The 26875-nt window shown below is 35.8% G+C and overlaps 1 protein-coding gene across 1 annotated transcript in view; it reads right to left on the bottom strand.

The window, feature by feature from the left end:
- The window catches only part of LOC134649673 (tachykinin-like peptides receptor 86C), a 90790-nt gene extending 72327 nt beyond the window's left edge, over positions 1 to 18463 (bottom strand). The window contains exon 1 of the mRNA XM_063504512.1: positions 18272 to 18463. Coding sequence (XP_063360582.1) covers positions 18272 to 18449 — 178 coding nt within the window. The 5' untranslated portion in view covers positions 18450 to 18463. The remainder of the gene's footprint in view (positions 1 to 18271) is intronic.
- Positions 18464 to 26875: the final 8412 nt, after the last annotated feature.

Here is a 26875-nt window from a genome sequence, read left to right as displayed (position 1 = left end):
GCGATAACTCATAAACGGCTTAACTTATCAAGTTCGCTTTAATTTTGTTTGAATGAGTTTATTAAGCACTATTTTTATGATTTTTTTCCATATTTTTTGGATCGATTTTTCAAAAGTTAGAAGGAATAACCGTTTTTTATTCTTTCTAAATTATTATTTCCGAATTGATTGACTTTATCAAAAAATGTTGTTTGCAAACTCCTATTTATTTTTAAAGACCTATCCGACGACACCCCACACTATAGGGTTAAAACGATAAAAAAAAATTACATAGGTACAAAACGCGAATGATTTAAATATATTTTGTCTATGCTAATTTTTGAAAATTTGAAAACTATGTTTTATGTGATATGGTGCGCAGATGATCAAACCGACTTAACAAACACTTGGGGTTAACAATCTCGACTTATAATGATGATAAGTAAATGGTGAATGTACCATCTAGCTTGAACATTAAAAGTTGAGATTGTCAACTCCAAGTGTATGTCAAGTCGGTTTGATCATCTCCGCAGTGCTTAAGACACATGTTTTTAATATTGTTGATTTTAATTGGTGTTAATTTTCTTGAAATACAGTTTTTTATATAAATAATAAATAAATAAATAAATAAATAAATAAATAAATAAATATTGGGGGACATCTTACACAGATCAACCTAGCCCCAAACTAAGCAAAGCTTGTACTATGGGTGCTAGGCGACGATATACATACGTATATAGATAAATACATATTTATATACATAGAATATGTTCGATTTCATAAGTTTGTTTCATTACCGTCCACTGATAAAATTACCATCTCGGCCGAATTCATTACCAGCGCGTAGTTCATTACCAGTAGCCTTATTAACTGAAAAGTAATAACGTTACAAAGGTGCCTTTAGCAGAAAAATGTTAATAAATGAATCCACAAATTGACGAAACTCAAAAGTTTACCATTTAAAACAAAAATTACAAATCGAGAGAATCTCACCGATTTGCACGAAATGAGAGAATGACCCATATGCGTCGCGAAATAACCTTACACGACTGTTTAACGAACCGTACTTGATGATGATGGCGACACGCAACTCATACAAATTCTTAGATAAATATAACTCGGCTTTGGCTCCGCTAATGTATGATGTAAAATACTGTATTTATACACATCGAAAGTTTACAATGTGACGAGATTAATTAGGAGTTTAACCTTTCAAGTGGCATACATTTTTGAATTGTTAGAATTTCGATTTTATTTTAATTAATCAAATTTAAATGACGTCAATTGTACGGGAGCCGGTTCCTGCCAGTTCAAGGGTAAAAGGTTTCTTTACCTTTGGAACGTAGTTATCATGGTAGAAACGCTACCAACAGAATTAAGCTTCACCTCAGCTTTACGAACAATAAAATCTGGGCGATTTTCGAAGAAAACGAGATAAATGTCGTTTTCATTTCTCACATACTCTGAAAAAACATTGTTGTTCTAAAAGGTGTGCAGAAAACGAAACGTTTCTGCACTAGAGAATTTTACGTTCCAAGTACGACTAAGTATATTAATTTTTTTACGATAAGCAATTGAAATTTGTGTTTAAATGTTGTTATACAATTTCCATTGTGATATTTAACTCCCCATTCCATAAATAACGATAGGTTTGGCTAAATTGTTAATTGAAAGATTTTCAATTGTTTATCTTAAAAAAAAGTAAAAAAATTGTACTTGGAAAGGTAAATGCCCTACTGCAGAAACGTATCCCTTTCTGCACACCTTTTAGAACAACAATAGCTCTCTTTCAGAACATGAGAAATGAAAAACCTTTATACTATTCGCTCTGTGGATGACTGTGGCGCCGCGCCGCTTTGACGAGTATGGGAAACATTAGTTAGGCATCTAATAGTTTACAGCTATAGTATGAAGATGTTAATCCCATGAGAGTTCAGATTTTTTTCCCATCCCATACGTGGCCTTCCGACACACTTACTTCACACACACTCACACAGCCTATAAAGATAACGCCAATCAAAAGAAACAAATAATTATAAGTGAAATAATATTCAACTTTAATGGAAATTTGATGTTTCAATACGTTTACGACACGGATAAATAAACAGCAAATGCGAATATTTTGACGGAGCTCGATCAGGCGCTGAAGACAATTTGTTAAGGTTTTTTAATCTTAATTTGATAAGTACGACTTCGACGATCGTTCTCACTGATTGGTGTCACGCAATCAGGGCCGTGTCATTAGGCATGTCACGCGCAACAAAGCGCCAGCATGATACCTAACGAAACGGTATAAATAACGAATTGTTTAATCAAAATCGGCCTCTTTATTAATCAATTTTTGATGTACATTTTTTGGATGTACATCTTATTGCAATGGACTAAGGTTAAAAAATGAATACATTTATGAACAACTCGCCTGTACCTTCAGTTGGGCCTTTTGGCAGAGGCGAAATAATAATGAAAGGCAACCGCGTGTCACGCAATACTGTAACTTTTTTTAGGGTTCCGTACTTACCTCAAAAGGAATAACGGAAACCTTATAGGATCACTCGTGAGTCTGTCTGTCGGTCTGTCCAACTACTGGGTCTAATTATTTTTTTAAATACACAAAGTAGTTCTATACCTATAGATGACAGGAAAACCTATTAGAAATGTGCAGTCAAGCGTGAGTCGGACTTAATGGACGGGACCCTTGGAACGCGAGTCCGACTCGCACTTGGCCGGTTTTTTGTTATTACTCTTGCTTATAATTTGGTTTTCTAAGGGCGATTGTGCACTACAATGAATTTTACTGTCCGGCAGTCTGAGTTTTCATGGTCCGATATGGCATGAAAAAAAACGAATGATTGGCTTGTGCACTTGTCCGTCTTTTTACTCGCAGGTGCGGCGCAGTGGCATGAAAAAAACGCATGATTGGCTTGTGCACCTGTCCGTCTTTTTACTAAAAGAGAGATAACCGAACTCGGACTGCCGGACAGTAAAATTCATGTCCGGAATGGGGAAAAGTAAAATGTCGGACGGTAAAATTACGTCTAGTGCACAAGCTACTATATACATTTAATGGCGTGCCATATCGGACCGTAAAAAATCGGACTGCCGGACAGTAAAATTCATTGTAGTGCACAATCGCCCTAAGTTGACTTTCAATGAGTCAACAAGTTAATAAGAAAATGTAAACAGTATTTATTCAGAAATTAGAATAGATGAAATAAATAATAAAACAATTTTCCCCGTTTCTGATCTAGTCAAGAATTTACATGTATTTGGAGTTTATTTGCTGATCTACTTTCCAAACAAAATAGAACGAACTGAATACGAGTAAACAAACATAAGCAAACATTAACGAACGAGTAATTCATATCAGTATAAGATCATGATATTATGCATAATTCGTTTTATGTCAAAGTGTAAGCCATTTTCGAAAAACAGAAGCCAGTGTTATTATTATTAAACCCTTTGATTATGGATGGATAATCCGTAAAATAAGCCATTTTCCTTTATAATATTTATTATCGAGAGAGTACAGCTTCATTATTCTAAATTGTGACCTATTTCGTTTACCCAATTACTCAAATGCAAATATGTTTATTAAACCGTGTCTAGAGTTAATTCCATGCCTCAATAAATACGTATTACCGTCACAAATAATCCTCTTAAAATTATGTATTACTAGCGACCCGCCCCGGCTTCGCACGGGTTAACAAATTATACATACACCTTCCTCTTGAATCACTCTATCTAGTAAAAAAAACCGCATCAAAATCCGTTGCGTAGTTTTAAAGATCTAAGCATACAGACAGACAGACAGACAGCGGGAAGCGACTTTGTTTTATACTATGTAGTGATAGTGATAATTCCTCAACTCTACAAACTTGTTATGCCAGCAGCTAAGCCAGAACTTGCGACCCTATTCGAACAATGCTTATAAGATTTTACAGCAATACGCTGCTGATCTGCCAGTGTGAAAAGTGACGTTTTGTATCGTATCGCTGTGACATCTTATAAGCATTGTTCGAATTGGGCCATTGTATTGCCCGCTCAAATACTTTTTAATATTACTCTAGTGGTAAGAAATCCGATGATCGCAATCCGGTTCGTCTCACTGGTTCTGAATATAGACTTTCCAAGAAATGTAATCCTATTTAAAAACTTCAAAAGTGATTGCTTAGTAGCAAAGATTTTAGTTTAGAATATATTTTAAGAGGCCCCAGGGAAATATTTTAATCTGACTGGTAAACGGTCGGCTTTTCCATCTGACTGCTAATTGGCTGTTGACTTTGTTTTAGAATTGGCCGCATAGGATACTTAATCCGTAAAACAATCGTGTTTTAATTTCTTAAAACATCAACTTTGTATTTAATGTACAATTATTATGAACGTATAACAAATTTTTCCCTATTATACATTACTGCAAAACAAGAAAAAAGTAAAGTGCTGGCTATATGTTGTGTCAAAAAGGGCTATTTTACTAAGGTATGAATAGTTTCTTTTTGCAAGAAATGCCGTACGAAATTAAAAATAATAATTTACCAATAAGCAATAAAGACCATAGTTCTAAGTAGTCTTCATGGCGAATAAAGCTTCTAATATTTCCATTGCGTATGTATTTATCGATATTTTAAGCCATTACAAAACCGGCTTCAAGTTTGCTAATCTATACAAATTTGGTATGTACCAATACCACATACCTAACTAAACTCAACTTCAAGTTTAGTCTAGCTTCTGGTACAGTATACAAATAAGGGAAGTTAACCCTACAGTTGTCATACATATGTGATATTCCACGATTGCCTAGTTCGGAACTTTGCGAGCTAGCTCCAACTGGCACAGTCAGATCATTTTGTCGAAATAAACTTTGGGAAAACTCCCGACAGCGTCTAGATTTAAAATTCTCTACTGCATATGCAAACGCAAAAAATCTGATAGATACGATTTTTTTTTCAAAGTAGTGACGATATTTCAATTTTGATTTTGTTTGCGTTGCTCGAGGTGACGTTTACCTATACTATAAATATATTTAAGAGACACTAGGGAAAAGCCAATAAATTAAAGCAATTAAACTCAGCTGTTCAGAAATGCCGCTAAATATTTTTGACGTTGCTTGAATGAAATTGTGTTTTGACATAAATAAGGTAAAATGTTACATGTAAACGTCACTATTAGTCCCGCCTCGACTCATCGCGCCCAAAACGTAATACTTCGGAGCAGGCTCTGAGTGCTCCGACTTATAACAGGTGCTATCGGATCTTATAACAGTTTATAAGAGACATAGCTTCAATATTTCATTTTAAGTTTGGGAAATACCCATATAATTATAATATATGTATTTTTTCCGGCTTGTATAAAAGTTTTTTGCTAATTCCTTATTTAATTTTGGGTATCCATCAGCTCCAATTGGTACAGTCAACATTAACGAGCATGTAATGGGTGTTTTTTTAGAGGTTTGGTTTTTAAATTGACAACACTGTTTCTAGTGATTGTCAATTTAATAAGGTCTTGTGGTCAGTAGGTTTTGCCATTTTCACAATGAATAGACTTACTTCAGAACAACTATTGCAAATTGTACAAATTTATTTTGAAACTCAAAATCACCATCAATTTATTGCGGGAAACATTCGATGAGCGCATAATTTCCCGTAATAGACCTGTGAACTGGCCTCCACGATCGTGTGATCTCACACCTATGGATTACTTTCTTTGGGGATATGTGAAATCACAGGTCTACGCAGATAACGTCGGACCACTTGGAAGCCAACATTCGCCGCGTTATTGCCAATATACGGCCCCAGTTGCTCGAAAAAGTGGTCGAAAATTGGACTTCCCGATTATGCTTCATTCGAGCCAGCCGTGGCGCCCATATGCCCGAAATCAATTTTAAGACTAATGGCATAAGAATATCTTTTAAATAAAACCAATACCATTATAATAAAATTTATTTTTACGTGTTTCATTTAATTTTGAATTTGTATACCTTTAAAAAAACACCCTTTACATGACAATGTAATAAAAGTTATAATTGGCTGATGGTGATGAACGAAAGGTTGTTTCGGGAAGTCAGTCAAAAGTTGAGGCGAGTCGTGACTGATTCATCGAAGAAGAAACTGGAAAACTTCTGCAAAAGATTTTCCAACAATATTATTATGATTAGGTATGAGACTCCATCAAAAGTCTGTTTAATACGCCGAAGTTACAATGTAATTGTTCAGTTTATTTATTTACTAGCTTTTGCCCGCGACTTCGTCTGCGTGGAATTAGTTCCAGCAGTTAGAGTAAGTAATAGCGCCTGGATAAAACGAATGGCAATAATTTGGAGTATAATATGCTTAATTGCTTACACCAAGTAACAGGCGTTTCATTAATTTTCTCATTTTCACCCTCTTTAGGGATGACTTCCGACATAAAAACTATCCTATGTCCTTCCCCGCGACTCAAACTATCTCCATGCCAAATTTAAATTAAATCGGCATATAGAACTTTCCTGTGTTGAGTTGGAACAATTTATAATTGTATGCGTGTACAGGCCCCCTTCGGCGGACTATAACTTATTTGAATCTGTGATAGATGAAGTACTTAGTAGTGTTTTTAGAACTCAGAAAATTATAATTGTTTGTGGCGATTTTAATATTAACTTGCTTGAAAATTCGCCAACTTGTGGAAGGTTACTAAATACTTTCAAATCTTTTAATTTAGATAACTTATTTTGTGAGCCCACTCGAATCACAGCAACCAGTGCTACATGTATAGATAACATCTTTAGTAACAGGGATGCGATTAGTAAATCTGTTATTAACAACCTAAGTTCTGACCACTGTGGACTAAAAGCTTCTTTCAGCGGGAAAACTGAAGAAATTCCTCAAGATACTATGTGCAGGCCGATTTCCGAAAGGCGCCTAGATTTATTCAATCGTAATATCACTAAACAATTATGTTGCATCTCAATACATACTTGAGAATATTATGTATGTTCGGAAAAACATCCACGAATTCAAGCTTAACAGTGACATCCATAACTATAACACTAGAAACAAACATAAACTTGCTGTGCCGGTTCAGGCGGAGTATGTCACTTTCTTAGGACGTCACATTCTGAGTTCGTCACTTTCTGACTTTGTCACTTTCTGAGATCGTCACATTCTGAGTTCGTCACTTTCTGACTTTGTCACTTTCTGAGATCGTCACATTCTGAGTTCGTCACTTTCTGACTTTGTCACTTTCTGAGATCGTCACATTCTGAGTACGACACTTTCTGAGTTCGTCACTTTCTCAGTTCGTCACTTTTTTAGCATAGGTACGATTTAACAGTATAATATACCTGCACGAAAGATGTATACTGCCAGCAACCAGATTAGCTGTTCGACATACGGTTACGGTCGCTTTTATATCCTACATACCAATACCAATCTCTGTTTGCCTTACGCCAGACTGGTAGAGAATTCCATTTGGCAAAAGGTCCTATGTTTCGTACAATAAAGTGAAAATAGAGAAATAAATAATAATAATAAAACAATCTAATTATGTTTCAATCAGAGTATTTAATTCAGAATACTTAGAAACTACAAGCACCAAAACATTTAGCCACAGATTAGGTCGTGAAGGTATCACGGCAAGCTCGCTGACATCAGTGGAAGGTCATTCCCACATATTTACATTTAAACGGACTGCCGCTCCTTTCGTGACAACATATTCTTCAGCATACCGCGTCTTCTGTCATGTCTCCATAAACTCCAGCGTCTTTTTTTCTGATGATAGTGTAAATTTTGGATACCTATCCGCGTATAAAATCAGCATTGCAGTTTTGTTTCAGACAATATTTCTTCTCGTGTCATCTGTGGAGAATAGGCGTCAATGAATTTTTTCTTCAAAGCGTTGCCGAATTTCAGAATATATGTTCAGCCATCAATCACTTCTGCGTATGGAGTGATCCATACTCTCATAGTTCTCATGTTCTTTATTTGTTTGTTTTCTTCCTATATAGGTTACACGATTAATTTTTAAATTATTATTACATTATACCATTATACTTTTAGCCTGACAATAAAAATCTAGCATGTCGCCGATTTGACATCGCTGATTTTTTTTCTATTTAAAATGCGAAACTACAAAAAGGTTATATATAGTTTGTCAAAGGACTGTCTCATTTCAAACATAGACATAGATAATCATACTATCTTTGTCTTACTCTAGTACTAGCACCCAAAAGAAAAGGATGGGTATAGTTTGTATTGTTCTTATTTAATGACAAATTGGTTTGACCAACTATACTTACAGTCCGTTAAGTTAACTCTCAGAATGAACTTCGTTTTCGGGTAAAATCGGACGTAATCGCGTAATAGAAAATGACAGCGTCGTACTGCACATTTAGTTGCAATCCAACACTAAAACTATACAGGGTGGTCTATACCACGACATACAAAATTTTTTTTAGATTCCTCATATCGTGGGCTATTAGAATATACCCTATGTACCTATAGTACACCAAACGAACACCAAAAATTGCCAATCGGGGGAAATAATACATGTGTAAGCCAATTTTGGCATAGTTCTAAGGAATGGTGTATTCAGTTTCAGTTTCAGTTTCATTTATTTTGTTAAACATAGGTAACATGAAAGATGGTAGATACATTAATGTATACATTTGATCTCTATGTTTTACCCACTATGCAGGACACAAGATACTAAAAGTACCCGGGGGTGGGGGTGAAGCTAACGCGGGGAGGGGGGGGGATTAAGGTCCCTTTTTAGACGTTTTCGTAAATAACTCTTAAACGGTGGCCCGTAGCAAAAAATGTTCTACTACATAAGTAATCCGTATAAAATTTCCTACAAAAAAGGTTCAGTACACTTTTTCGCTTGGATCAATGTTTTAAAATATATTAAAGAGGGAAAGTCACGTATAATTTATTCTAAGGATATTTTTTTGCTGTGGGCTACCGTTTACGAGTTATTTACGAAAAACTAAAAAAAAACGACCTTAGAACAAATTATAGGTAACTTTCCCACATTAATATATTTTGAAATATTTATCCTAGCGAAAAAGTGTACTGAACCTTTTTTGTAGGAAATTTTATATGGATTACTTATGTAGTAGAACATTTTTTGCTACGGGCCACCGTTCAAGAGTTATTTACGAAAAACTCTAAAAAGGGACATTAACACCATAATTTGACAGAGTCGCCTGTCAAAGGAACCGAGGTGGAAAGTTCCCAAATTAGTAATCCGATAGCCCACGTAGTGAAGAATCTAAAAAAAATTTTTGGACATCGAGGTTTGTATCACCTTGTATAGAGTAGTTAATACCACCATAACTAGTAGGTAAGTAAATATTTAGATTCATATTAAAATATGTGACTTTTAACTACCTACTGTATATTTACAAATTAAATTTAAAATTATTGTTTTAATTTATTATTTTATTTTAAAGTAAATTTGAATTAAAACTCGAGATAAAATAAAAAACACAAACTATAAAATATACTTACTTACCTACAGAAAAAAATGTGACTGTTATTACCACTCTATATAATTTCAGCTAGAAGTAGTAAATGACGGTGTGACGTTCTGCTTTCAAATTCTGATTCTATTTTATATAGAATATGACAAAAAGTCAAATAGCAATATAGTCATCAACCAAATATTAAGCATAACGTCATTAAATTAGGGCTTATTTTACATTGAGACAATAGGTATCCCTAACCCGGAAACGACTATAACAGCTAGAGCTGTTTTATAGTAAAAATTGTTATAGTATCAAATGTAAACATATTTACTTCAATTCCAGAGAGAGAAGGAATACAGTAACAATCACAGGATTGTTATAATAAATTCGATAACTCATTCCAAAAAAGAATGTTTCAAAAACAAATGTTTGCCTAAAAGGCAGTTAATAACTAGTGGCTTTGTGAGCTGTAGACCTCGCGAGCAGAGCTTAAAACTGAATAAATGTATGGCAAAAATATTTATTAAAATATAGGTATAGTACATGTAATATAAACAAAAAATTAAAAACTACATAAAGCTACAAACAAAAATTAAACGAATACGCTTGACCCGCGCTTGATAAATAAAAAATATGAACAACTATACGAAATTTAAGTATAAAAAAAAACAAAAAGTTATGTAGCAGTATACAATTACTGGGGATGGAACCAGGGACCTCCTGATGCAAACAAAAAAAGCGAACGTTTGCAAAATACGCCATTATACTTCTTACTAAAGCTGACGAAATTTAGCTACTCATTCTCAAGTAAAAACTTAATATCTAAATACCGCCAAAACCAGCAATACAAATTTTCTGAATTTTTGGCCATTTAATCTATAAACATATCTCAAAAAGAAAAAACTCTTATGATACCGATACGACTATTTGTTTAGACGGGAGCTATCACGACTCCGCCATTTTGAAAAATTTCCAAAAACCGGATCGACAAAAAAAAAATTTAGTCATAGAATTCGGTCACAAAATTACACGAAAATCGGTTAAGAATTGCGACCTGTAGAGGAGAACATCCGGACATACAAAAGCAAAATGCTCGAGTTAAAACGTAGACCTTCGCTACGCTTCGGTCAATAAACTTCAAATAGTAAACTTAATTTATTTCAAAGATGTTAGGATTCTATAGGTAATTTATAAAATTTATAAATAAAAAGTTATATTATATTTTTCCTTTACTTAATATTTGTTTATTTTTAATTTTAATGTATTTTTAAGTCTACATAGTTAAAATATTAGTGTTTTAGTTTAGTTACTTTAAAACCTATTTTCGTGTTAGAGTCTGTGCGGAAAGAGAAGAGTCGTGGAATGTATGGGGCCCAATACATTTCACGACTCTTCTCTTTCCGCACAGACTCTATTCATACCCTGATATCAAATAAGGTTTTATTAAACAAGTTAATCAATTTTTCTCAAAAATGGACGGCAAAGTCGACGTTGCCGGTTAAAAAATAGGTCGCGAAGTGCGTAGTTTATGGTCATTCAAAAAATTAAAAAGTTAAAAACATTGCAGTCTCGATTTCGGGACTGCAATGTCGCATACAAATTCCATTATTTAACGAGTTCCAAACTTTTTAAAACTTCAAATGGCCATATCAAATGAAGGCATAGGTCCCTTAAACAGCCAAACAGATGATCAGCACTTATTATTATAAAGCCTATAACAGACTATCGCACCGCACCGCGACCTTGGAGCGTCGCACCCATAAGTGAGAGCGAGAAACAGATATCTCTTTCTCGCTCTCACTTATGGGTGCGACGCTCCAAGGTCGCGGTGCGGTGCGATAGTCTGTTACAGGCTTAATGTTGGTACCGCGACTATTTAGGTGTCTCAAATAGGTTGGCGTATTTTCAGCAGAAAAATACACTTCTTTTTTTTTTAAAGGCGGCAAGCTAATTATTTTAATGGTTGTATTTTTTTCTGTGAAAATTAATGGAAAATTAGAACGTTGCTTCTGTAGGTAAGTTTTGTAAAATATTTCTATTTCTTGCACCATTTTTGAGAAAAGCACTATATATGACTCGGCTGGAAGGCTACTTGCTGGCTTCGGATTCAATTAAACGGACTCCCAAGGTCGTCCGTTTAAAACGAATCCTCAGCCTGCAAGTAGCTACTTCCGAACCTCGACAATAATGTACTATTAAAGAAGAAAAAAACGACTTCAGTGGGGAAAGCCGGTAAAAGATAATTGTAAATTGGTGCTCTTCTAGATTTCATACAATACATTTCATCTAATAAATATGTAATAATTAATATGGAAACACAATCCATAGCGACTCTATTCATTCGATATTCGTTCGCTATTCACTTTTTACGTAAGTAATTTGGGTATGTTACAATTAAAGTCATTGGAATAAAAGTTTTTACTGTATCGCAGTTCTGTTATTTTTGCAATTTTGATACTTAGTATTTAAAACAGTATGTCGTTAATGGTTTGAATGTTTTTCTTTGAAGTGAGCGTTATTACCATCAACAGGAACATCGTAGAAAAGTATTTTGCTGCCATACTTTTTTGTTTGGCTCTAGACTAGACGTCCATTTATAAAATGTCATTCATTCTATGTAATGGCGTGGGATGTGTTGATTTGGTTTAATTACTCTTTAACTTATTCTCGTTACTAAGAAGTGTCCGTTGGAATCTAATATATGTAAACAAATAAAGAACATGAGAACTATGAGAGTATGGATCACTCCATACGCAGAAGTGATTGATGGCTGAACATATATTCTGAAATCGGCAACGCTTTGAAGAAAAAATCCATTGACGCCTATTCTCCACAGATGACACGAGAAGAAATATTGTCTGAAACAAAACTGCAATGCTGATTTTATACGCAGATAGGTATCCAAAATTTACACTATCATCAGAAAAAAAGACGTTTGAGTTTATGGAGACATGACAGAAGACGCGGTATGCTGAAGAATATGTTGTCACGAAAGGAGCGGCAGTCCGTTTAAATGTAAATATGTGGGAATGACCTTCCACTGGTGTTAGTGAGCTTGCCGTGATACCTTCACGAGCTAATCACAGCGGCGAATGATAAAATCATGTGCGAAACATTTATGTGTATTGAATCGAAGCTGTTGCCGGCCTAACTCCAATCTGTGGCTAAATGTTTTGGTGCTTGTAGTTTCTAAGTACTTATTCTGAATTAAATACTCTGATTTAAACATAATTAGATTGTTTTTTATTATTATTTATTTCTCTATTTTCACTTTATTGCACGACACATAGGACCATTTGCCAAATGGAATTCTCTACCAGTCAGACGTAAGGCAAACAGAGATTGGTATTGGTATGTAGGATATAAAAGCGACCGTATGTCGAACAGCTAATCTGGTTGCTGACAGTATACATCTTTCGTGCAGGTATATTATACTGTTAAATCGTACCTATGCTAAAAAAGTGACGAACTCAGAAAGTGACGAACTCAGAAAGTGGCGTCCTCAGAAAGTGGCGTTCTCAGAAAGTGACGTACTCAGAAAGTGACGTCCTCAGAAAGTGTCGTACTCAGAATGTGACGATCTCAGAATGTGACGATCTCAGAAAGTGACAAAGTCAGAATGTGACGATCTCAGAAAGTGACAAAGTCAGAAAGTGACGAACTCAGAATGTGACGTCCTAAGAAAGTGACATACTCCGCCTGAACCGCTGTGCCCGCCCACCGCCTCCGTAAGGTTAGTACGTCTTTCGTCGGGAACTGTACACGTTTTTATAACAAAGTCCCTACTGACATAGCGAATTTACCACTTACCAAATTTAAGTCACACATTAAGCGCTCCTTGTTAAGTAAGGCGTACTACACTGTAAATGATTTTATACACGATAGAGATGCCTTTAAGCCTGTAGCTTGATTTCGATAGTATGATAAGAGTTCAATAAATATTGTTTTTTCATTGTAAATTAAATATGCTAGTGTCCAGTCGAATTGACACATGAGACAATCATTTTCTCGCTTGATTATATTGTTTAATTTAATTTTAGTTTTGGACACTTGGAGACCATATACATCTCTAAGTAATTATTTATTTTATTTTTAATGATTCTGACACTTGGAGACCTTTACATCCCTAAGTATTTATTCATTTTATTATTTTTATTTTATTGTACATACTTATATTTTTAATGATTCGGACACTTAGAGACCTTTACATCTCTAAGTCAATTTAGGCTAGTAATTATGTGAAGCTATACCGTCTTTTATGTAACATACGAGCACAAAATGCTGTGTCTCACAGCTAAGTGTTATCACTATTTTAATATTAATATAGGCCGGTAGCTTGAACATGTCATGCTCGCTTAAAAGTCTTTGCTTACGGTGGCGTCGTTGATCGGGTCGCCACTTTCCCGAATGAAGGTTGAGGGAGGCGATGGCTGAGATACGCGTCGTACTCGTGAACGGGTGCTGTTTGTGGAGACGGGTCTGTTTAAGCTAACACGAATATATTTAGTAACTTTATTTTTTAATTTAATTGCAGTGAGACGCCTCATTCGGTTCTCGTCACAGACTTGTCATTTTCGCGCTCGCGCTTGACAGACAGCTGAAGTGTGCGAAAGGGAAGCCATCACGTATATGAACATACCATGAGTGCGAAAGAGTCAGACTACCAATGAGAAAACGTGACCACTTTTGACTTTGACGACGGCCGCGGACGGCCAAGAGCGTATCACAGTAATTTTCAAATTGAAAAATATACACGGATTAGGACGAAAAGTATTAAATAAAGTAATTCAGTGAATATTGTGTCTTGTAGTGTGCCGGATTTCAGTGTTACAGTGCCAAATAATCCAAGCAAACACTAATTTCAGAGGATTTATGATATTCCTAGCGAAATTTTCATAACGATATTTTGTCAAATTAACAGCGTAAAAAGTGTAAGAAGCCGGTTTATAAAGTTCATTATAAGTTTTTCTTCCTTTGTGTGCTAATATTTTATCATATTGGGCTATAATTTAAAATATTTTGTGTAAAAACATAACCTGTTACTTTACGCTAGGGCTTGACAAAATGTTCATATGACAGTATCGATAACTTGTCGGTATATTAATAGCTATGTAATTATTTCTTCACAAGACATCATTAAGATATTAGCTTTTATAACCGACTTCAAATAATAACGACTGTTATACCTTTTTGAAGGTGCTCATGTTTAGCGGTAAATTTAAACTTCACTTTCCAACACAGTAAGAGTTACATTAAGATAAGTCTGCAACGATTTTGATAGTACACGCAGTGCAAGTGTTATTTATACGTCATAATGTCGTAGAATTTTAACGTTTAAAATAACACATTTGAAAAAGAAGTCGATAAAGCAATCAAACATCGACAGATTATTAATATGTTGTAACATGACATCACTATTTTCGATCTCACATAGACAATTTACGCACACACTTGCATTTCATTTTTGGTCGCACTTTTGAAGATTGACAGTTGTTCTAGTCATATTAATTCTATGGTTCTCGTATGTTTTTTTTTTTTTTTCTCGTAATGTGTTAATCATACAGGATTGTGACTCTTGGAGACCCTATACATCTCTAAGGATAATTTGATAAACTATGTTATTTTTTAGTTCTGACACTCAGAGACATTTACACCTCTAAATAAGTTTAGATTTTTTTCCATGTATCTGTTTTGTTTTTATTTTAATATTATTATTATAGTTTTTTTATGTAATTCGACATTAAGAGACCTTATACATCTCTAAGTAATTGTATTACGTTAGTTTGATTTGGTAGTTGTAGTTGTATTTAATAATTGTTGATGTAAAATTATTATTATTTTGCTTGTATGTAAATTCAATGTTGACGTGTAAAAGTGCCCTTGTGGCCTATTTGCTGAATAAATGTTGAAGTTGAAGTTGAAGTTGAAGTTGAATCCGTTCAGCGGCTTAAGCGTGAAGAGGTAACAGACAGACAGAAAGACAGATAGACAGACAGACACACTTTCGCATTTATAATATTAGTATGGATGGATTGTGATTATCGATATCATTTATACGCAGGGAGTGGGCAGCACGCCACAATATCGTGAGCTCTAGCTCCCATATTATGAGACCATTTCTCTAGCCAGTTTCAAGAAAATTTTCGATTTGTAGAACAAACGTATAAACGGAAGTCCGTTTCTAATGGAAGGAGTTAATCATCTATCCAGGGATGTTGCGAATATCCGCATCCGCAACCGCGGAAATTCCGCATTATTTTCTACATCCGCATCCGCATAAAATCGATGCGGAGTTTAATGCGGATGCGGATGTGGAACAGGTAATATTTGACGTTTTTTATGAACCTATCTTGACATCCGCATCCGCGGATGTGAGCCTTGGTAAATCTGCATCCGCATCCGCATCCGCGGATGTCAAAAAATCGGCATCCGCAACATCCCTGCATCTATCACCAATAGGGCCGTTCTCCTCTCGATCAATGTAGGTATTACTGCTAAGTACCTACTCATTAAATAATCACTGGAATACCGATAGGAAACTTAGTTATGATTGCATCATATGTATTATGCGAAAATATCTAGTTTCATTCTCAAGATATGTGCATGTACAAAATATGTAATAACTTTTTGTTTCTTAAATGCTTCTTAACAATAATGTCAAAATAATGCCGGTTGCTACTTGCAGAGACATAAGCTATTGCGGTGTAATACGGTTACCTTAATTTAGTTTTCCCCACCGACCCCTTATGGAGCAATTAAATAGTATTTTTTCTACTCCCGTACTTTTAACCCCCTATATTATAGTTGTCAAGACAAGTCTTTAGTCTATTCCCCAAAAAAGTATTTGTGCATACACGCAGTATCTTTTTGGTACTTTTACGATACTTCGTGTAATCACCACTTAAAAAATATTGTATGAAATACATTGTTGCCAACCTAATTTTAATTGTCATCTCTGACAGATGAGTACTAACTAGTAGAAACAATAAAATTGCTTCAGAAGTCAGAAACGCGCATGTGACACCCGTAATATAGCAAGATCCATAGACTACGAACACCGCTTAGCGTTGCTTGTTAGTCTCCATAGGCTACTGTGGCCAAAATCGAGAAAAAACTGTCCAAAATTGTGATTTAACTAAGAGCAAGTACCAGGGCCTCATGAGTTACAAGAAGGTGTCGCTGACCAACCGGCCGTGGGGCGCGGGGCGCGGTGACCGGGTCGCGTATCTTAGCTGTATACTTTTGGTTTGTTTACCTACATATATGTCCTATATGATTCCACTTGTTTAAAGTATTATTTTTGTTGAATGAAAAATATTTGTTAAATTTACAATTTTTTTTCAAAGTAAGTGCTTGGTCGTATGGTCGTAGAAAAAGTATTGTATGCAACGTTGTTTAACTGAGTCAAAAAATACTCGTGGCGTCTTTAATAACAATTTTCGGCTTCGCCTCAAATTGTTACTCACGCCACCCGCCTTTTTTGACCCCTCTTAAACAACGGTTGCATAAAATACTATCATGCACCCGTTGTTTAAAAGAGGTCAAAACGGCGAGTGGCGTGAGTATGAGGCGAAGCGAAGAATTTTTTGACTCGTGACTTTGATCGTTGCATATTACAATACTTTCTCTACGACCAAGCACTTTGAAATAAAATTGTAAATTTAACAAATATTTTTCATTCAAGAAGTAGAAAAGAATTAAGGGTACGGGCAGGAAAATAATTAATGAAATAAAAAAAACATGTCTATGGTTCACTCATCTGTCAGAGCAACAATGTATTTCATATAATATTTTTTAAGTGGTGATTACACGAAGTATCGTAAAAGTGCCAAAAAGATACTGCGTGTATGAACAAATACTTTTTAGGGGAATAGACTAAAGACTTGTCTTGACAACTATAAGATATGGGTTTAAAGGTGTGTGAACGACCCTTTAAATGACAAATAAAAGTACGGGAGTAGAAAAACATGTTTTACGCCGCAGATTTTTTTTACTATAGAAAACTTCGGTTATTTAATTGGCTTAAGGAAAGGAAAGGCATTATCTTGTACCGTAAAATGGGGTGAGTAGGGTCAAAACTGACATTCAAACCTAGATAACATTTTATTTTTACATATGCAAACTGAATGGTGTATATAATAAGTGTTCCGGACGTTTGTATTTTAGTTTTTATTTTATTTTGGGTTGTTCCATTTCATAACTTTGACGGTAAACAGGAAATCCCACCTTACCCCGTAGTCCCTCGTAATTGGGGTGAGATGGAATTTCATACAAAGGTGATTTTGGAAGATTGTTGGATCGTTTTTTTTATTATGAGTTAATACTCAAACTAACTTTTCTAACCTCTTTAATATGTTCTGTGGTAATCCACAGAACATATTAAAGAGGTTAGAATGGCTATCGCACACAGTTAGTATCGGAACCGGTATCGCCGCTCGTTCCTCTCCACATTTACTAATACTCGCGCAACGGTAATAGTAAAAACTAGCTAGCGCCTTGTGTGCGTGGTGAATGGATACGCCTCCTTTAAGCAGATTTGACGTCTGGCTTCTGTTGTGGTGTAAAAAGGCATGTTTACTTCATTTTCGGTCAGTGCGGGCGAGTAGCATGCGAGCGTTTGCTCAAAACCCCGCGGCGACACGTACCCTGCTCGCATCGCCATTCTACTTGTTCTGTGAGTATTACTATAGCTCCATTTTAAATTGGAATACATTATTTTTGTAGCAGTAGCCTTAAAATCCCATCTCACCCCCCTTTCATCCCTTCTCTCCCTATTCATAACCCAACTCTCCCCGCGAACCCTACTCACCCCATTTTACGGTATCAAATCAAAATTATTGTGTAATAGCTCACCCGTGACTATCCAGATAACGATGGCATTGCCCCCTATAGCGACTGCAAGCATGGCGGCGAACACGCAGACCCACGAGTTGTGCGCCCACGCCGGCATGCCCGGAGCCGGCGCGGGCGCCGCCGTTGTCCGCGGCACCAGCAGCGTCGAGGCGCTCAGCTCGCTCCGGTTGAAGTCCATCTCCCACGTGTACACCACCTGGGGACAAAATCCATGTGTAAACTATGAGGAAATGATACAAAAAGACACGACAATTTCATTGTATGGTTTTTAGGGTTCCGTAGCCAAATGGCAAAAAACGGAACCCTTATAGATTCGTCATGTCTGTCTGTCTGTCTGTCTGTCCGTCTGTCCGTCTGTCCGTCTGTCCGTCCGTATGTCACAGCCACTTTTTTCCGAAACTATAAGAACTATTACTGTTGAAACTTGGTAAGTAGATGTATTCTGTGAACCGCATTAAGATTTTCACACAAAAATAGAAAAAAAAAACAATTGTTTTGGGGGTTCCCCATACTTAGAACTGAAACTCAAAATTTTTTTTGTTTTCATCAAACCCATATGTGTGGGGTAGTATCTATGGATAGGTCTTCAAAAATGATATTGAGGTTTCTAATATCATTTTTTTCTAAATTGAATAGTTTGCGCGAGAGACACTTCCAAAGTGGTAAAATGTGTGTCCCCCCCCTGTAACTTCTAAAATAAGAGAATGATAAAACTAAAAAAAATATATGATGTACATTACCATGCAAACTTCCACCGAAAATTGGTTTGAACAAGATCTAGTAAGTAGTTTTTTTTTAATACGTCATAAATCCCCTAAATACGGAACCCTTCATGGGCGAGTCCGACTCGCACTTGGCCGCTTTTTTAAATGATGCAAATGTAAGTGTCTAGTCTTTTTATTATACAAACATTTCACATATTATTTCTGAATCCAGTACTTCCAATTATACTTGACATCATTCCGACTTTCGTTGCACTTTTTATATTTGACAGGAAATCTTGCACATTCTCACAGACTTGTCATTTTCGCGCTCGCGCTTGACAGACAGCTGAAGTGTGCGAAAGGGAAGCCATCACGTATATGAACATACCATGAGTGCGAAAGAGTCAGACTACCAATGAGAAAACGTGACCACTTTTGACTTTGACGACGGCCGCAGACGGCCAAGAGCGTATCACAGTAATTTTCAAATTGAAAAATATACACGGATTAGGACGAAAAGTATTAAATAAAGTAATTCAGTGAAGATTGTGTCTTGTAGTGTGCCGGATTTCAGTGTTACAGTGCCAAATAATCCAAGCAAACACTAATTTCAGAGGATTTATGATATTCCTAGCGAAATTTTCATAACGATATTTTGTCAAATTAACAGCGTAAAAAGTGTAAGAAGCCGGTTTATAAAGTTCATTATAAGTTTTTCTTCCTTTGTGTGCTAATATTTTATCATATTGGGCTATAATTTAAAATATTTTGTGTAAAAACATAACCTGTTACTTTACGCTAGGGCTTGACAAAATGTTCATATGACAGTATCGATAACTTGTCGGTATATTAATAGCTATGTAATTATTTCTTCACAAGACATCATTAAGATATTAGCTTTTATAACCGACTTCAAATAATAACGATTGTTATACCTTTTTGAAGGTGCTCATGTTTAGCGGTAAATTTAAACTTCACTTTCCAACACAGTAAGAGTTACATTAAGATAAGTCTGCAACGATTTTGATAGTACACGCAGTGCAAGTGTTATTTATACGTCATAATGTCGTAGAATTTTAACGTTTAAAATAACACATTTGAAAAAGTAGTCAATAAAGCAATCAAACATCGACAGATTATTAATATGTTGTAACATGACATCACTATTTTCGATCTCACATAGACAATTTACGCACACACTTGCATTTCATTTTTGGTCGCACTTTTGAAGATTGACAGTTGTTCTAGTCATATTAATTCTATGCACATTCTAGACCTGTGTCAAAAATGTGTAATTTTGTCAGAGATTGCAAAATGAAGGACGACCCGTGTTTTATGGAGTTGTCACACTGCCGTATTCGAACTTCAAGATATTCACAAGAGACGACACGTACTAGATCCATTCTAGATACGTTATAGTTTAGATTTCAACTAGTTCTCTTTTGCAGCGCAATTCGGGCTACCAAGGTCACTTTTACGATAGATCGTGTTAGATATCTATTAGATGTGAATTAGATCTCTAAGTAATATCTTGTGGAAATCATTCAAGAGTATCTCCAGAATCGCGGAAATGTCAAATTTGACAGGTTAGATCTTAAACATATCGTTATCGTATCTTGGCCATGTCTAAATGATATCTAATAGATGTCTATTACAAAATCCGAATCGGGCCCAGAGCCAAAATGCCTGTTTCCGGTGAGGCGTAAAGCGCAGCCACGCTTGACGCTGTCAGTCAGTGGGTGTTTAGCGTCGGAGAGTAAACAAACATCTCAAAAAATACGACAAGGCTGCTTCGTTGTACGGTTATTTACAAAATTCTAATATTACCTATCAAGATTAAGTGTTTTTTAGGGTTCCGTAGCCAAATGGCAAAAAACGGAACCCTTATGGATTCGTCATGTCTGTCTGTCTGTCCGTCCGTATGTCACAGCCACTTTTTTCCGAAACTATAAGAACTATACTGTTGAAACTTGGTAAGTAGATGTATTCTGTGAACCGCATTAAGATTTTCACAGAAAAATAGAAAAAAAAACAAAAAATTTTGGGGGTTCCCCATATTTAGAAATGAAACTCAACTTTTTTTTTTCATCAAACCCATACGTGTGGGTTATCTATGGATAGGTCTTTAAAATGATATTGAGGTTAAGTGGTAAAATGTGTGTCCCCCCCCCCGTAACTTCTAAAATAAGAGAATGATAAAACTAAAAAAAATATAATATATGATGTACATTACCATGCAATCTTCCACCGAAAATTGGTTTGAAGAGTTGCATATGAAATGGTCTTTGTTGGGACGTTTAGGTAAACGTAAGGACGCGTTTACTGATTTGCAAGATCGAAGTGATCCCATAAGTGTTCCGTGAACAAAGTTTTGTACGGAACACTAAAACTGAGACGCAGTGAATGAAAAAAGTCCCACTTGACTTGCTAACCCTACTCACCGACATGGAGCGCATATAATCATCTTGCTTCCTCGTTATCAATATCAAAATAAATTGAAGCTCTTCTGTTCTAAATAATAATAAAATTATATTCTGTATTTTAATAGAGACGAATAATAAAAAAATATATTTAAAAATAATAATAAATATGCTAAATGTGTTAAAGGTCAACAAGTATTTACTTAATTTAATTTTCATTTATGTTGTTCTTTTTTAACTTTATTACTTTTTAATTCAAGAACATTAGTAATCCTTTGACACCTTTAACTGATGTTGTATCGATAAAAAATATCGAATTAGGATTATAGGCTGCTTCTAATTGTAAGAGTTTGGTTTTGGTGCAAATAATATATGTGGTCAATTAATTCGCGAATGCCATTGACTTCTTTTTAGGGTTCCGCACCCAAAGGGTAAAAAACGGGACCCTATTACTAAGAATTCGCTGTCCGTCCGTCCGTCCGTCTGTCACCAGGCTGTATCTCATGAACCGCGATAGCTAGACAGTTGAAATTTTCACAAATGATGTATCGTTGCCGCTATAACAACAAATAGTAAAAATAAAATAAATATTTAAGGGGGCTCCCGTACAACAAACACGATTTTTTTGCTCTATTTTTGTTGATGGTGCGGAACCCTACATGCGCGAGTCCGACTCGCATTTGGCCGGTTTTTTATTTCCACTTCACGTCAGACGACTTTCCTGTCTCAAATTATTAGGTTAATAATTAATTCATGAACTCCGCCTATTTTCCTGATCCTACCATCCGGTTTGTTGCTGCTGGTTAATGGTTTCCCTCATTAGTACAGTTCCGCGGACATCTAGAGGGTAAGGCTAAATTAGCCTCCAAGAAGCTCGGTGTGCTCAACAGATCGAGACAGTATTTCACACCGGCCCAGCGCCTACTACAGCTTTATGAGGCGCAGGTTCGCCCACACATGGAATACTGCTCTCATCTATGGGCAGGGGCACCCCAATACCAGCTTCTCCCTCTGGACTGCATCCAACGAAGAGCGGCTCGAATTGTCGACTGCCAGCGTCTTTCGGAACGGCTTGACTCATTGGCGCTGCGTAGAGATGTGGCCTCGCTCTGCATTTTCTATCGCATGTATAACGGGGAGTGCTCCGAGGAATTGTTCGGATTAATCCCTGCCGCTTCTTCTCGCCATCGCCCTACGCGACAACATTACCATCTTCACCACTTAGATGGTTGGCAGTCCTCAACTGTGCATTTCTCCAGAAACTTCCTGCCTCGCACAGCCAAACTGTGGAATGAACTGTCGCCTGCGGTATTTCCGGACCGATACGACCTTCAAACCTTCAAGAAAAGAGCGTACTCCCATCTTAAAGGCCGGCAACGCGCTTGCAACCCTTCTGGTATTGCAGATGTCCATGGGCGGCGGTAATCGCTTACCATCAGGTGATCCGTCTGCTCGTTTGCCTCCTATATCATAAAAAAAACGTCGTGGTAAGTATTCCAGTTGGATCGACGATTTTAACGGTATCCCAAAAATTAATTGAATCAAAGAAGGCTCTCAATAATCTTTTGTGATGTGCCATTTGGCTTTATTATTAATTATTATTACCGAACTTTGTGGTCCACTTTTGCCTTACGAAGACAAAGGCCAGGCCGTTGAATAAATACAGCTATAAGAAAATGGGAAAAGGGCAAGGGGATGATAAATGGGTGAATTGCAAACTGTGCGTAATTAAGCGTAAGATCTTTCAGTACTATATTGAGTTGGAGTAAATTTATTTTTAGAAAACGCTTTATTTATTCAATAGATAGATAAATCATTTATTTGACAGCTGCAATGACACACAATATAAATTTAACACAATCATCATAACAGAAGAAAAGGAAAAAAAAAATACTTATTTAATTCGACGTGTAAAGTTAAGGCAACAACTTCTTGAGACTCCACGTGTGTTATCATTCACAACAGTATTTGTTTAAATGAATATTATATTTTAAGGTGCTAGGTGCTGTTTATTGTGAATCTGGACCGTCTCATTACGTCTAAAATGTCTCAATCGTATAATTATGAGACAACAGGTGTTGTGACGACTAAAAGTAAATTTCAATGCAATACAAAACATCTTTTTTTGAAAAATATAATAATTTTAATAGTTTAAATAATTTTCATGGCCATAAATTGCATTAAAATTTTTAGGACTGATATCCCGAGGAGAATCAGGACTCGTTTAAAAACGCTAAAGATCGGTTTTCCTAGGATAGCGGTGCCGTCATATAGCGGCCGTCTCCATACTAAATAATACGGCTAAATATGGATGTCGTAGTATTTGTATGAAGACGGCCGCTATATGACGGCACCGCTTTCGGAGGAAACCAAAGCTTAACATGGAGAAACTGTCATATAGAGGCTGTCTCCCATATTTATCCGTATTATATAGTATGGAGACGGCCATGAGACGGCCGCTATATAACGGCACCGCTATCCTAGGAAAACAGAGCACAACAAACGGAACTGTCAAGCTTATTAAATACATGTGGCAGGTTTAATATCACGGAAATCTGTCAAATAAGCAATAACACCTCTAGTCTAACAGTGACTAATGAAACTAAAATTGTTGTTAGTTCTTATCCTCAATTCTACAAAGGTCATTCATTTTCATTGTTAGTATCGACAGTTTGATTTGGGTTATTACTTATCATTTATTCACGAACATAATACCTAGCGTGATGTTGGTAACAGTAATTTCCACCTTTATTTATTCTATGGATAATGGAAATAACAACCCCTCTTTGAAGGCAATGTACATACCTGCATTGCCAAGCTAAAACGTTGCATAAATAAGTCCAGTAAAATCATAAAATTACGACTAGCATCATTAACGATAGCGATGTGACGAAGATGGTTTTAAAAAGGTGGAGAAGAGAAGGAAACCAGCTCGTCAGAATCAGTGCGGTACCGCACCGACCGGACCCAACCATTTGCTGCGTCCTGCAACACCGTCGACGCTGCTGTATGTGTCCCGTCTGCACTACCTTACGAAGGTTGATGATATCGTAAAGTATGTGAAAGAAAAAACCGGATTCATCCTGAGGGTCGCGAAGTTGGAATCTCGACACAATGCGAATTTTAATTCGTTTGTGGTGACCGTTCCGACTGAACATCTAGCGACCTTTACCAAGGAGGAGTTTTGGCCGAAGGGTGTCAAGTTTCGGCGGTTCCGCGGCCAGTTCCCTGACACTGCGGGGTTGCATAATGCATCGCAATCATAATCATAATCATATTCATTTATTTTCACATAAAAAGGCACATAATAATGTGTTTTTTAGTGTTTAGTTATATTTTTATAATATGTATGCTAGTTTTTAAGGTATTTATGTATGGGCCACTAGTTGCCTGAAATAAAAGATTTTATTTCATTTCATTAACATTTAACAAGAGGTGAAGTAACTTTTATCAGCTCTCCTTTTTTCCGTAATACATAGTTCGTGCGAGTATATTCTCCAATGCTAGCTAAAATTTATATTAACGAACAACGCGTTCACGAGAATAAAAAATATTTGCGGTGTCTCACCTAATTTGCTTCGTATTATTGAAATGGAACAGAAAACAAACGAGTACTTCTTCCGTATCGTTGTTCCGAATTCCAGTAGAATGAACAATATTTCCCTGCGGATTTCGCAACTTCAATTACCAGTGTCAACAAGGAAATATAATGTAACGTAGCCGCAGCGGCAGCTATTTTCACGCATCCGAAAACAGCCACAAGCGTTTGTAGGCATTATATCTCCTCTAATTGTGAGCCAATTTGAGACATTTTATTTCCAGTCACGTAAAAAAAATAACGTTTCAATTCTGATCAAATTTTCTGTAAAACCCTGAGCTTACCTGTCAGGGTATATATGTGATACTCTATCTGGAACAAAGCCGATTAACGAGTACGAGACTAATTGATATAGGAGCGTAATTAGGAGAACAAATTTTCAAAGTTATTATAATTTTATTTAGTTTCCGTTTTTAGTTTTAATTTCGTTTTATTTTATAGATAAGTTAGTGTATTTTTAATGTACCTTAAATATTATAGACTTTCAAAGACATAATTGAAATATGCACCAGTACGGATATGATGGTCGTTCTTGTCTACGTGACAGCGTGATAAAACGGTGTCCGTCACTTTCTTTCCCACGGTGTTAAACAGTGACAGTTATTTTATCACGTGGATAAAGATGGATAAAGCTATCCATAATAGGCTGGCTGATGTGACGATGGTGTGACAAAAATATAATGCGTCATTATAAGGATAACATAAAATATTATAAATATGTAATAATTTAGATATATTTCACCTAGGTTGTCTTAGATATTAAGTTAAACGTACTAGTGCTCGACATGCTAATGCCCAATAGATGACAGCCTGCTTTCACCTCTATTGACAATGACTTAAGTTTCATACTGGTAAATATAAAACATATTTATTTATATAAATATTATATAAATATATGTGTCAAGCACCATCTAATAATGTCAGGTGGACGTCAAATCATAAAAATATATTTATTACACATTAAATAAGAATATGCGTATAATGCTACTATTATGCCTTATTTGTACTTTTGTGCCTATGAAAACGCATCGCATTTTACGTTTAGAAGTCATAAAAGCAGAAGGTGATAGATTTTATAGGTACGTGTAAAGTTAAAAATTTGAAAAAATAGGTAAAGAGGCACGCGTGGAACGCGGTGTTGTATGAAGGTTAATAAAGTTGTTCGTGTTGAATATTTACTAGTCTGCATGTGACTATTGTTACTAATAAATAAAACAAAACTTCAAATAAACATAATTATTTTACAAAAATAAGTTTTGTGCTGTTTCTTAATATACTTATACTTCGGATTATTAAGGATCCTTCCTGGTGGAACGAGAATGTCAAGTCTCAATTAAAAGAAAAGAAAGCTTATTTCAAGAAACGGCAGGAAACAAAATTAGAAGCCGATCGCTTGGAATATATAATAACTAGGAAAAAGAGGGCTAAAAAATGTGTCGCAATATCAATGTCCAATGATCACTTCTACAAACAATTAGAGAACGCAAAAACAGATACTGAAATTTTTAAATTAGCAAAATTTAGACATAATCAAACAAAAGACCTAAAACGTAACAAATACACCAAAGACTCCTCTAGCAACTTGTTAACCACAGACAAAGAAGATACGGGGTCAAGCTAAATAAAACTGTTTAAAAATATAGAAACTACAAAACCCACTCCTAATTGACAAAATCAAACAAATCATTTATCTTTCAATTAAACTCGATATTCGCTTCATCGGCGGTTAGTTTTTTTCAACTTTTTTATCCCGCTTCTTTATTTTCAAGTGATCTTAAAGTTTATTTCCGGTGAATATCCGCTGGCTGAGATTTTCAATATTGCCTATCAAACTACGAGTTTTAGGTGGCTAAAAAGTTCTTTACTCTGTTCAATTCAGCTG

This window comes from Cydia amplana, chromosome 7, assembly GCF_948474715.1.
Source record: "Cydia amplana chromosome 7, ilCydAmpl1.1, whole genome shotgun sequence".
NCBI classification, from domain to species: Eukaryota; Metazoa; Arthropoda; class Insecta; order Lepidoptera; family Tortricidae; genus Cydia; species Cydia amplana.
Note: the sequence above shows the minus strand (reverse complement) of the source record. Positions and strands in the feature narration are given on the sequence as shown.